General features: G+C 31.3%; 1 protein-coding gene across 1 annotated transcript; it reads right to left on the bottom strand.

The window, feature by feature from the left end:
- Nucleotides 1-8233: 8233 nt before the first annotated feature.
- On the bottom strand, nt 8234-9210 carry LOC133785809 (cysteine-rich repeat secretory protein 55-like). Its single transcript, XM_062225025.1, has one exon. It carries the CDS (start codon nt 9166-9168, stop codon nt 8386-8388), a length of 783 nt encoding a protein of 260 aa, XP_062081009.1. The 5' UTR covers nt 9169-9210; the 3' UTR covers nt 8234-8385.
- Nucleotides 9211-12939: the final 3729 nt, after the last annotated feature.

Here is a 12939-nt window from a genome sequence, read left to right as displayed (position 1 = left end):
CATAGAAACTCGTAAGCAACCCATAAAGCAACCTAGAAAACAACTTTTGAAACTCTAAAACTCCTAAGCAACTCATATAGCAACCCTTTTTAGCAACTATGTATATCAACTTATTAAGTAGCCATTGAAACTCGCAAGCAACCCATAAATCAAGCCTATTAAGAAACCCATCAAAATCTTAAGCAACCCTTGAAACTCAAAATCTCTTAAGCAACTCATATAGCAACTCCTTATAGCAACCATATATATCAACTTGTTAAGCAATATTTGAAACTCGTAAGCAACCTTTCAAACTCTTAAACAATACTTCAAACTCTAAAGAACTTAAGCAACTCATATAGCAACATTTTAAGCAACTATTAAAACTCATTAGAAACCTATAAATTAACCTATTGAACAACTCTTGAAACTTTAAAGCTCATAAGCAACTCATATAGCGATCCTTAGCAATGTTATACATTAACTTGTTAAACAACCATTGAAACTCGTAAACAACCTTATTGAGCAACCCTTCAAACTCTTAAGCAACACATAATCCCATTGAGAATCTAATTTTCAAAACCCATAAACCCTTGGAAATCTGATTTTCAAATCCATAAACCCATAGATATGATATTGTTTTTGCTTGTGTGTTTGATTTGATGGTTGCTTGTTTTGGGTCTTTGTTTTCTTAACAATTACATATATGAATCCTTTGTTTTTTCATTTGATTTTTTTTCCTGTCTTTTTGTTTTCTTCTTTCAAGTAACCTTAATATAGATTATTTACATAAAAAAATGATAATAAGAAGCATTTTTAACATCTAGGCATTTTGCTAAAATTCATTTTTGGCATTTTACTCATCTAGAAAAAATATGATACTAATAAGTATAAAGTCTACAAGGTAGCACTATTTACAAGTTCAGTAAAATGATTCAAATATAGTGATTAATTTCACATATAAAGACTCACATCCCACACTAGCCACACGACACAAAAAACGAAAATACAATTATAAAACTCCTTCATATAAAAAAAATGAAAAAAGTGAGTGAAAATTACCACATAGAATGGTTTGAAAGAAAATGAAGGAAAAATGTATAGATTCTAAGGATAAAGACTCACCCACCCCAATTAAACAATTGGCACATGTATATATATATAATAGATTAATTTGTTTCAAAAAAATATATAATAGATTAGTTGACCGAAACATGCAAATGCAGAGAATGAGATCACAAAGATACCCAATTTAATCACAAGGCTCAAACAAAGACTTCAATCTCATGTAATTCTAATTTTAGACATTATAATATGATGTGGTTTAATTATTTCTGTAGCTGATTGGTTTGGATTATTTGGAAATTCCTTGTTATTTGTTCTTTTAAATCTCTATTAGCTCAGCAATGGATATTGTCTGAGTTATATGGTCTGATTGGGTCAGTTAGCTCCTCTGTTTTTGTTCTTTAAATCATTAGAGCAAGTGTACTGAGAAAGAGATCGTATTTTTCATTATTTATTTTGCAAAAGTACATTGATAAAACTATTTTCTAGAAACCATAAAAATGAATTAATTTTTTTCAATAGCTGTATTAATAAAAAAATCCCAAAAATAAATGTTTAAGTATAACTTTTGCAACAAGTTATTTTCGACCCAAATATTCTTAAAGAAAATTCCAAATAGCTAATGTGTGGCACAGTGGTTTTTCTTTTATCACGGAGCCATGCGGTTCTGCACTAGGCGGAATAGAAGGCGTTGATAACTTGATAATTAACCACAATATTGCATTGCACATAAACAAAAGAAAAAGTGGCACGCATATCTTGACTCTGTGCCCCTTCCCTTATATACTTCTCAATAATTAAATGTCCTTTAATGCCCTTTTCATTAGACTATTTAATATTTAATAAATAATAAATAACACTTTTGTGCTAGGAAAATTTTCCATGAACTACATACATAACTGAAATATGAGATTTCTGTTAGATTTGTCATAGGCGACTAACGGATTGATGATGTGACATTTTATCTGTTGATGTGAGACTGTCATGTGTAGAATAATTATCAATTTTGCCTCCCAAACTTTGACCACTACCAAATTGTGTAATTTTTATTAAAACCAATTTAATTTTTTTCTTAAAGATAATTATTATATCCTTAAAATTAAAAAAAAAATAAAAGAATAAGAAAATAAACAATACTAAAAATTTCAAATTAATTAAACAAATTTTCAAATACTTAAAAATTAAAAATCTAATTAATAACAAATAATTTTTTTTACTTTTTCTTTTCTTTTATAAATTAAATATATCTTTAAATAAAAATTAAAAATAAATCATAAAACAAAGTTTGTTCCCCTTCGTCCTCCTCCTCTTAAATTAAATTTTTTTTTATGTAAGTCATTCGTGCTCCTCTTTAATTAAATATTTTTTCTTTTTTTTAGTGTTTATGCTAAATTTTATTCTAAAATAAATTTATTTTATATTGTAAATGAAAAAGAAAAAGTAAAAAAGAGTTATTTGTTATTAATTAAATATTTAATTTTTAAGGATTTAATTATTATTTTTAGAAAAAAAATTAATTTTTTTTTAATAAAAGAGGTATTATTTGGTAACGGTCAAAGTTCGAGGGACAAAATTATTAATTATTCTACACATGGTAGTGCCACATCATTAGTCTGTTAGTCACATAGGACGAAATCTAACAGAAGTCTCATATTTTAGTAATGTGCATAGTTCGAGGGGAATTTTTAACATCACGAATCATTCGGGGGGCACAATCATATAGTGATCATAGTTCGGGGGGCAAAAATACTATTTATTCTTCAATAAAAGATGTATGTTTACTAAATTCTATCTTTGGTACGTTATATTACAAATAATACTAATATGATGCCCTTAATTTGTAAAATCAGAATAAAATGATACCCTAAACTTAAATTTGGTCACAAATGACAAGGTACCAAATGAATATATTTTCATGAATAACATGGTACTATTTTATATCAATTTTCAAATTATCCCGATGACTATTATCGAGAACACATGGTAATATTTTATATTGATTTTTAAATTACAGGATACTTGATGATTATTATAAAAAACATAAGGTACAAAAGTTATACTTCGTTAAAACACAAAGTATTGAATGAGTACTTATAGGGATAACAATATAACACATGGTTTCAGGTACCTATGGTTATTCGATCCGAATGAAGCGGGGAAAAACCATTCAAGCGGGGAAAATGACCGGGGTGGGGAATTACCGTCCCGAATATATACGGGTATGGTACGGGTACGATATCAGCATAATTCGCCCAATACTCTCACCCGGATATATATAATAATTTATTTATTTATGTAATTTTATTGTACTTATATATTATTAAATATATAATATACTTATAGAAATTAGGGGTGAGCACGGTGTGGTTTGGGCGGTTTGAACACTTTTTAATGCACCACGCCACAAGTGCGGTTTAGTAACTAGAATACACCATGCGGTGTGATTTGGTTGCACCAAACCGACCAAACCAAACCATTTTTTGCGGTGTGGTTTGGGCGGTTTTCCACGGTTTGTGTTAAAAAATATGCCATAACAAAATTTAAATTTTTAAAAAAAATACTAAATCCTTAGTTCATAACAAATCATTAATAAGTTCTAAACAACATCACAAGTTATCAATTAAGTTTAGTGAAACACAAAAAAAAAATGCAAGTGTCCCATATTGGGTAACTATAAAAAATGGTATATATGTAAAGTTTATTTTTTTTAATATATTTGTAAGTATGCGGTGCGGTGCGGTGCAAACAAAAATTTCACACCGCCAAACCGCGCACCGCACCGCACCACGCGGTTTAGCTAAAATACAAACCATACCGAACCATTACACTTTTGACACCGCGGTTTGCGGTGTAGTATGGTGCGGTGTGGTCGGTCACCGCAGTTTGTCGGTTTAGATGCTCACCCCTAATAGAAATATTAATAAAAACTAAAAGAATTTTTCTATGTTTTACTATATTTTACTTAAAAATTTGAATATTATTAGATTTAAATACTAAAAGAAATGATTATTAGATTTTAAGTTTGATACAATTTAGTATGTTATTTATTTTCATATTTAAATTATAAAAATATAATATTAAATTGATGATCATTTTATTTAATCAATAAATTTTTTTCTTTTCATTTTATAATTATCAATGAGTACGGTTAACCATGTTTATTCCTCATTATTTATTGGTTAATACTCGGATCGTTCCTGATAATTAATGGGGCATGCATGGTTATATAATTAACCTATGGGTTGAGAATGGTAATTGAAAAACCATTCCCAATCCGCATCATTGTCATTCCTAAGTACCTAACCTAAAATAATTAGATGATTATTTACATTACAATCTTAGAGAAAATATATATTTGTGGTTTGACTCTAAAGACTACACTCCCCGTCTCTTACGTCTTTCATTTCAAATTTATACTCATATTTAAGAGCCATTTCAGACAAGGCTGGCAACATATGTAAGAGTAGTTTCATAGGTAATAAAATTTCAAATTCTTACAATTCGGAAAGTTATTTACTATAAGTTTTGGGGTTTTTTTCAATGACAAACCAACAGTCCATTTAATTGTCGTTTTCTCTTTGTCGTTTGTCTTGATATACCATCCACCACAAATATGTTTGTTAGGTGGTCCTTAGTCCTTTTTTTAAGAATTAAATATATATGTGTAAGAAAATTATAAAAGAAACAATGGTGATTGTAGATGCATCAATTGAGAAAATACATAAGAAACTTGAACTTAGTGTTAGAGACGAATGGAATATGGAGGACAAAATGAAAGCATGCATGCACGTAAGTATATACTATTAATATTCCCTTTTAATTTTCAAAGTTTAAAATACATTATGTTATGGCTTCGGAGGCTTGGTGTTTTTGGCTGGATCCAACCTCAATGGTGTGAGTGAAAGCCTTCTACTCTTCACTGATCGTTTGTTGCTTGGTGTGGGTGTTGGTTTTGCCAATCTAAAAAATTGGTTGGTTTTGGTCATTCAACGGTGTCAATTTCCTGTGATTCTTTTTATGCCTGAATCTGGTTTTGTTACAAGTGTTGTCTTTTCCAGGTGTGTTGTCCTTTTTGTTTCTAAAATTGTTTGTGTATATTTGTGAAAGATGTTAGAATTATTATTATGGACTAATATAATCATAAACATTATTCCATAATCACAACCATTAATAATCACAGTGTCTATTAATTACTAATGATCATAATTGGATGGTTCACAGTTACTAATTGCATTAGAGGCACATGGTGGCACCCTAATGACTATATATTAACTTATTAAACTATAGTTCACCACCACTATCATAAAAAATCCAATTAACTCACTAATACCCCTTAGGGTAAGTGGGCATAAAAGGGAAAAAGGCATATAGTTGTATAAAGGGGTGTGTGGTGGTATTTTGATAAGGGGGTTTGCTCTCCATTAGCATTCTATTGCATTTGTTATCTTTGTGGCTGTTTTGTGTATTCTATAGTTTGGAAGAGGTCATCATGGCTCAAGGAGATAAATTGCACTGGAAGGTATGTTGTTCATTGTGTAATTAGTACCTTAAATAAAATGTGATATTGGCTGTTACATGAACATTGAATATTGATGTTGAATCTGAATGGATATAATGCTCATAACATTTGTTTACAAACTATCAAAAGAATTATATGATCTAGAAGAAGAAAAAAGCTTAGGGTTCCTTCATCATAGATATGTGATAAAGTTTGATGGTAATCTTATTCAGTTCACATATGTGCTTTTATATGCATTGTACTTTCTTATCTTTTGACAATTTTACTATTTTGTATATATATATATACCATGCTGATAATTTAAAATAAATTCCTTGACTTTTGATACACTACTTGTTGTAACATGAAAACATCTATGCACTCTCTGTTCTTCGTACCATCTTTTCTCCAAATTTCTTTTTGCACAATGAATCGTTTGTACCATTTCATTTTTGCTTATTTTTAAGTTAGTTATTATTTATTTAAAAAAATTAATTATTAATCTAATAAACTATTTTTTCCTTTTATTTTAGCGGTTTTTTAAGTGGTTTTTAAGTTAGATATTTTATTATGTATCAGTATAAAATTTAAACATTCACTTTAATATTGTTATACATTGATACTTTTTGTTATCACCAAATTATTAGCTAAAATATATACTTTTTCTTATTAAATTAATTTCAAATACAATATGTTTAAATATATATTTATTATTATTATTATTATTTTATTTATATTTAAATTTTTAATAATATGTTTCATTTTATTAATTTTTCTTTGAACTTTTTTCTTCTTTTAAAAATTAAATTATAAGAGGTGGGCACATTGTTATTTGGTTGGAAAAATTTCCACTTGTACTTCCTTATCCTTATCATTATCAATGAGTATTTAGGTCACTTGTCAAAAAGTTAAAAATATAATAATAATAATTATTGTTATAGTAATCATATTTTGACTACATTGTATTTGTTATTGCTTATCTTATACTTGTTATTGGTTAATTGGCTTTGTTTATTGGGGTTTTTCAAAACATCATTACAAAGCCTAGATCAAATGGTAACACATTCCTGGCTTTCAAATATAAGTTTTTTGATTCTTTGCTCCTTTCTCAAATTTATATTGGAAGACTTTCATGACCAATGTAAATTTTTTTATTATTATTATTTAGTAGTTGATCCGCTTCTATTTGTTTATTTTGTAGGTTACTATTCTATACACACATAATAGAAGTCATCATTCTTGGTAGTTTATCTTAATGTTGTTGATGTTGTGATATCATTGCCTGTTTGTTGTTTTTGTATTCAATCTCCCAAAGAGTTAGAGACATTAACTATTACTTATTCTGCTCAATGGTGTTTGAAGCATGGATTCAAAGCCACTTTTGTAGGGAATGCTTTTAAAGCTGTAGTAAATTATGTCATTTCTTCCCACAAAATTGTTTCTCATTTGGGTTGTCTCCTTAGGAATGTTATATACTTGTTATGTGTCTTTCCGAGTGTGTGTTTGACCCATTTGTTGTGCAATAATAATACTGTTGTTCACGGATTAGACTGATATGCACTAATGATAGAAAATGAGGTTACTTGGTTGGAAGAGATTTTAGAATGTATTATGGCATGTGTACTTAAATATTCCTAAGCTTCTGAAAACTTTTTCCCTACTCAAACTCATCTCACTGTTTCTGGTTGTCTTCATTTGGAGAGCTATGCATCTTCCGTTGGAAATGTATATGCATTTGGACCAAGATTTCGAGCAAATAAAACTGAATCTCTAAAATAAGTAGCTGAAATGTGGACAGTTGAGATGGAAATGGTCTGTTCACATTATATTTTCCTTTAATATTCGTGCATGGCAATAGTTTTCACATTTTATCTGAGTTGTGCAGAAGACTTTTTCAAGTTCCTCTGCAAGTGGCTTTTGGAAAAATGTTCGGAAGAAATGAAATTTGTCCTGAAACGAATGAACCAAAACTGTATCGAGCGTCTTCATTTAGTTATATTCAATTCAGCTCAAAGAATCTCTCTTATACAGAGGCATTAGAAGCTCTGAAGAAAGTGAGTTTAATTCAATCTATCTTTGGTATTATCATTCTGAAAATAAATGCCATCTTCAGTGGTATTTTTCTAACCACAAGCTGTGAATTTTCTCTAGCAGGTTGCGGATAAGAAAGTGGAAAGAAAACTTGAATGAGAGCTTCACTAACAACAGAACATGAGCATCTAAGGTATTCATCTACATATATTATGGTAAAAATGTAAAGATTTTGTTTTCTGACATTGTGTTTTGGCAGGATCAAGGAGCTGGGATTGGCAGCAGAGCAGTATGAAATAATGAATGGTACTTGGATCTTCGCCGGCCAGGGAACGGTCAAGCATGGTGGCTTCAGTTTTGGGTTTGACCTTATGGTTCTCCTAGTCACTGGCCTGGCTGAGGCTAGACTAGAGATGTTATCCCCTTTCCCAGAAGTTACGGAAAATTATCAACTGATCAAGTTTCTGTAAAAACATACACACAACCAAAAAAGAAAAGTATACATCCCGTAAAGATCTTGCTTGTAAGTTGAATAAAGCTAAAATGAGCATATAAATTTTTGTACATGATGAATAAGAGAGTTTATAAACCGAATGAATGGCTAAAAAAATTCCTACCTCAGCTGTTTTTCTTTAAATTGTTGAATTGAGCAGCGTTAATGCTTTAAGAAAACGACTTGGTAGAGCCTTATTTGATAGTGCTTGAATTTAAAGATGAGAGTTACAAGAAAGTGAAGAAACTAGATAGCTTTGTCTGTCATTTTTTCATTTTGGAAAGTTAATTTGACAGACAACAATACAGATACCAAAACTCTATGGCTTCACCACGTTTATCAGATAATGATCTGACACCGTGGAATTGTCTGAAGCAAGAGGAAAGAAAAATGGATAGAGCTCATATCTTACATAACAACTACTATACAAAACTCGGCAACCCTTTTTGTTATTACAAAAGTTGTCGAAGTTTTCTAATGCAATGGCCAAACACTGAGCACAATCTATATGAGCAAGGTCTCTTGTGCATTGCACCAATGCATAGAGCGTCTGGAATGTCGAAATCTGTGTTTGTCCTTTGCCAAGACCCTCGTTCTTAGGCTCAACAGCTTCTCCTCTTATCTGATCCATTAAAGCTCCTAGCACCTTTTTGAAAGATTCAGGATCATTTACATCTTGAACATTAGCATAGAGTATGCCAGGAGATGTGTTAACTTGTCCAATGAAACTACTCTTGTTGTTATACCTTAAGAAGCAGTAGTCATACCAAATCCTAGCGTCTGCTTCATTGGGACAACGTTGTTTGATCTGCTTAGCAGCATCTTGGACACAACTTGAGCAGTCTTCAGTGCTCACATCACCTCTGCATTGAGCCAAGCCATAGACTCGGTCTTCGCCTTTGCCACTGAAGCCAGTAGCAAAGCCAGTTGGGGGAGTTTTGAGAGCCAATTCAGGCAACAAACTGTCAATGTTTGCTGATATTTTGCTGCCTTTACTTATCTCACTCTCTTTGTTACAGGAATCTCCCAAAGGGTCTACTGACTCGGCTATGCAAATGCATAGAACTAGAAAGACAAGAACAACTTCATATGATAACTTCATCTTCTTTTATTTTTTTAATGCTTTTAAGTTGAAGTTCAGTAGTTCATATGATTCTTTATAAAGGTGGTCATGATTGATAGTGCAGTGAGTGTATGGTTAGAAGTTGCAGACATTTCTGACTTTCTTGGTGCGTTTACCACCATAATGAGTGGAGAATACTGTCACACTTGCGACCAGACATAAGCCCACAAGAATATTTTACTCTTCACCAAGTCAAACCTTCTAGTATACTAGTCAACTGTTTATTACCCAAGCTGGCTGGCTGACTGCTGCTGGCCCAATGGATTTTGGACCCTTCTTTTTTCAACTCTGATTTTTTTTTTTGGATAATGTTTTTTTCCTCGAAATTATAGTAACACGTAGACTTTTATCACCGAATTTTTGTTGATCGGGAAAAATACTCCCAAAATTTTGTCTTTTTTGTATACTCCCCAACTACAATATATGTATACTTTTGTCCTTTTTTTTTTTTTTTCTAAAATAGTATCGGTTTGCTAATATGACAGATGAAAAATAATTTTTTATTAATTAATTGATTTTAAATTAGAAAAAATAAATATAATTAATAAAAACTGATTTTAATTTATATTAAATCCAATAAATAAAAAATCAAGAACATAAATAGTTGTTAATCCAAATATAATTTTAAAAAAATTAAAATCAATATTTCCAAAGTAAATTACACTTTGAACTAAACTAAATTCAAATCTTTAATTTTGTTGGATTATTTTCTAAATGTGTTTGATTATTTACGTTTAAAATATAGATTTGGTTGAGATTTTAATTTAATTTATTTTAGGAATATTAATTTTAGTTTTTTAACAATTATATTTGGATTAAAAAATTTATGTTTATTGATTTTTTATTTCATAGGATTTTATATAATTTCATAAATTTAAAAATCAGTTTTTATTAATTTTTTATTTTCAAAATAATTTTTATTATTTTTTCTAATTTAAAATCTATTAATTAATGAAAAAAATTATTTTTAAATATTTTTTTAACTGTCACGTCAGCAAACTATTACTATTTTAGACGGAAGGAGCAAAACTCTACAAATGTTATAGTTCGGTGGTATTTTTGCCAAACAAAAAAATTTGAAGGACAAAAATATACAAGTGTTATAGTTTGGAGAGAAAATAACATTTTGTTTTTTTTTTCTTTTTCTTTGAGAGTCATACTCATAACTCCCACAATGATCATTATCAAATAACATATGTTTTGCATAATGGTCAAGTTGATAAGTATAATTTTTTTCTGATAAGGGTTTAAATCTCACCAAATGTGTTTTTTCCTTATTATATTTATAGTATTTTTTGGCTTATTATATTATGTTAAAAAAAAAAAATTGCCACCGTAAAATTAGATCCTGAGTGTTCGCCCCTGGCTATAAGACATATTGTTATTGTGCAATATAGTAGAATGTCTCACACATTTTAAATTAAATTAAATTAAAATATGTGTAATCTACTACTAAATTAAATTGAAATATGTGTGATTTGATATTAAATTGCATTAACAACAGTATAAGTGTTAGACAACCAAATCCCCTTTAATCTTTCTCATTAATAAATTTTGATAGTGAGGTGAAAGAGTTTCTAATATTTTAAACTTATTGATATGAATTAATATGAAACTCGAAAAAATATTTAAATAAGTGTTATGCAAATAAAAAATGAAAGAGTAAACGATTTTAATAGTATTTTTTATTGTCACTTCACAAAATGACTTTGAAATATGAAGGTAATTTTACAAACAAAACCTAATTAAACCCTTCTCCAGATTTCTCCCTCCCAATGATTCAGTCTCAAAACACAAACCTTAACAAAATCAATGACCAGATCGCTGCCCATCCCAGCTTGCCCAGCCTTATGAATCCAACAGTCATGATCATATTTGGGTTTTATCTTTTATGGTGTAATTTTTTAGTTTGAGCATGGGCATATTGGGATCTTCGACCATACTCGGACAGTCCTAAAGGGTTGCAAAGATTTGTAGTTTTAGGGTTTGAAAATTCAATGTTGAAAGGAAATGAAGGAATAAGGGGCCAATGTGGAGAGGATGGAAGAGAAAAAAGAGAAGAGAGTGAATTTAAAAAAAAAATTGTTATTTTTTTTTTTGAAATATAAATATGATAATATTTTTTTATAAATTAATAATTTAATTTATTAAAAAGTTGGTTATGTTATACAAATATTTTGATTGAAATTTGAGTTTTGGAAATAATTTTTAATTATTTGACAAAATATGATCTAAAAAATAATTTTTGTAAAACATACGTCTGAATTTTAATTTTACAAAAATGGAGGGAGCAAAGACAGCATAATTTTTTTTTTGAAATAGCATAATCTTTTATTTTATCTTATTTTACATTATATCTTAAAATGTTTGTTTCGTATAGCTTTGCATAAAAAGTTGGGGGGAATAATCCCCTGCCAATTACGCAGAAATGTCTATGCGACACCCTGACTCCTCTAAGCCAAGGTCAGTCTTCCAACCATTTAGATAACAATGTGCATATTTTTCGCGCGACCGTGTGCTTTTACACACTTCCGTCTCTCGAATAACTCTCGCCGAGTTACACTCTCAACTCTCAAGCATCTATGAGTACATTTATGCATCAAGGCTCTCTAGCCAAGATACTCACACTGTCCAAGGCTCTCACTATGGCAAGGAAAATCCCAACGTTGATGCTCACCTAAACATTCGCAAGCCAAGGTAGCATGTGTGGCCAAGAGCCAACACCAAGCTGATGTGCCAACACCTCTCGTCATGCCCCTTTCGATATTATCTTAATAGCTCCCATAACGGTCCAATGACTCCCATAAGTCCATGGTCCAATCCTTAAGGCACCATGCCTTCACTCATGTTGGCAGGCCCTCGAGACTAGCTGCCAGACTAGTAGCACACACTGGATCTTTCATTCTCAAGCATTGTGCACCCTCCAATGCATGTATGCTAACAAGTCCCATGAATGACTTCCTGTGCCATCTCATGTTAAGACTCGTGGCCATGGCGCACCACGACGTCTCTCGAAGGTTTGGGCCATGTTCTATGCAAGCGACATACCAACAAGCCAAGAGAATTGTACCCATAAACCTCTGCAGCACATTTTAACGCACTACTGGGGCTGCCCAGTAATGAACATGAGTACTCCTACTCATGGAGACATATGAGTCCCCTCGTGTTCCTCATATGCCCACCCTAGTAGCCCTCCTAACTAGTAGTAGCTCACTTGACGCACATGCACCATGGGTTGGTGGAGAGCTGACACAAGGTGCTGCCCCTACAAAGAGCCTTCTGAGCTTTTAGCCTTCTACCAGGAACATATATGATCTTCGCTTGTGAGATAGATTTGGCTCTCAGCTCACCAATTCTCTGAATCTGTCAAATCTGGTCATACCATTGCGTTCATTGTCCTTTCAATATGGGAACCACCAAGTATCGTCCATTTCTTGGAAATATTGAAGATATTTATAAAAATGTCACTGCCGTTCAAACTAGGCATCAACATGCTCACCAGCTTGCACCCTCGCGTGCGCATCTGACCGAGCACCAACCTAGCTTGTAACATGCCCTCAAGGTCGGCATGTTACACTCTCCTCCACTTTAATTGTCGATAGACCGTTGGTCAATATACTTCCTACCTCGACTCCTAAGCTCACTCCATGCTTCTTTTGAATCTTAAGTCCACACTTGTCCCTCTACCACTGTTGAACCACTCGCTTGGTGATGATCTCCCATGTCCACTATTGAACTTGATCAAAGACC

This window comes from Humulus lupulus, chromosome 1 (genome assembly GCF_963169125.1).
Source record: "Humulus lupulus chromosome 1, drHumLupu1.1, whole genome shotgun sequence".
Classification (NCBI taxonomy): Eukaryota; Viridiplantae; Streptophyta; class Magnoliopsida; order Rosales; family Cannabaceae; genus Humulus; species Humulus lupulus.
This window is presented reverse-complemented; position numbering and strand designations above follow the sequence as displayed.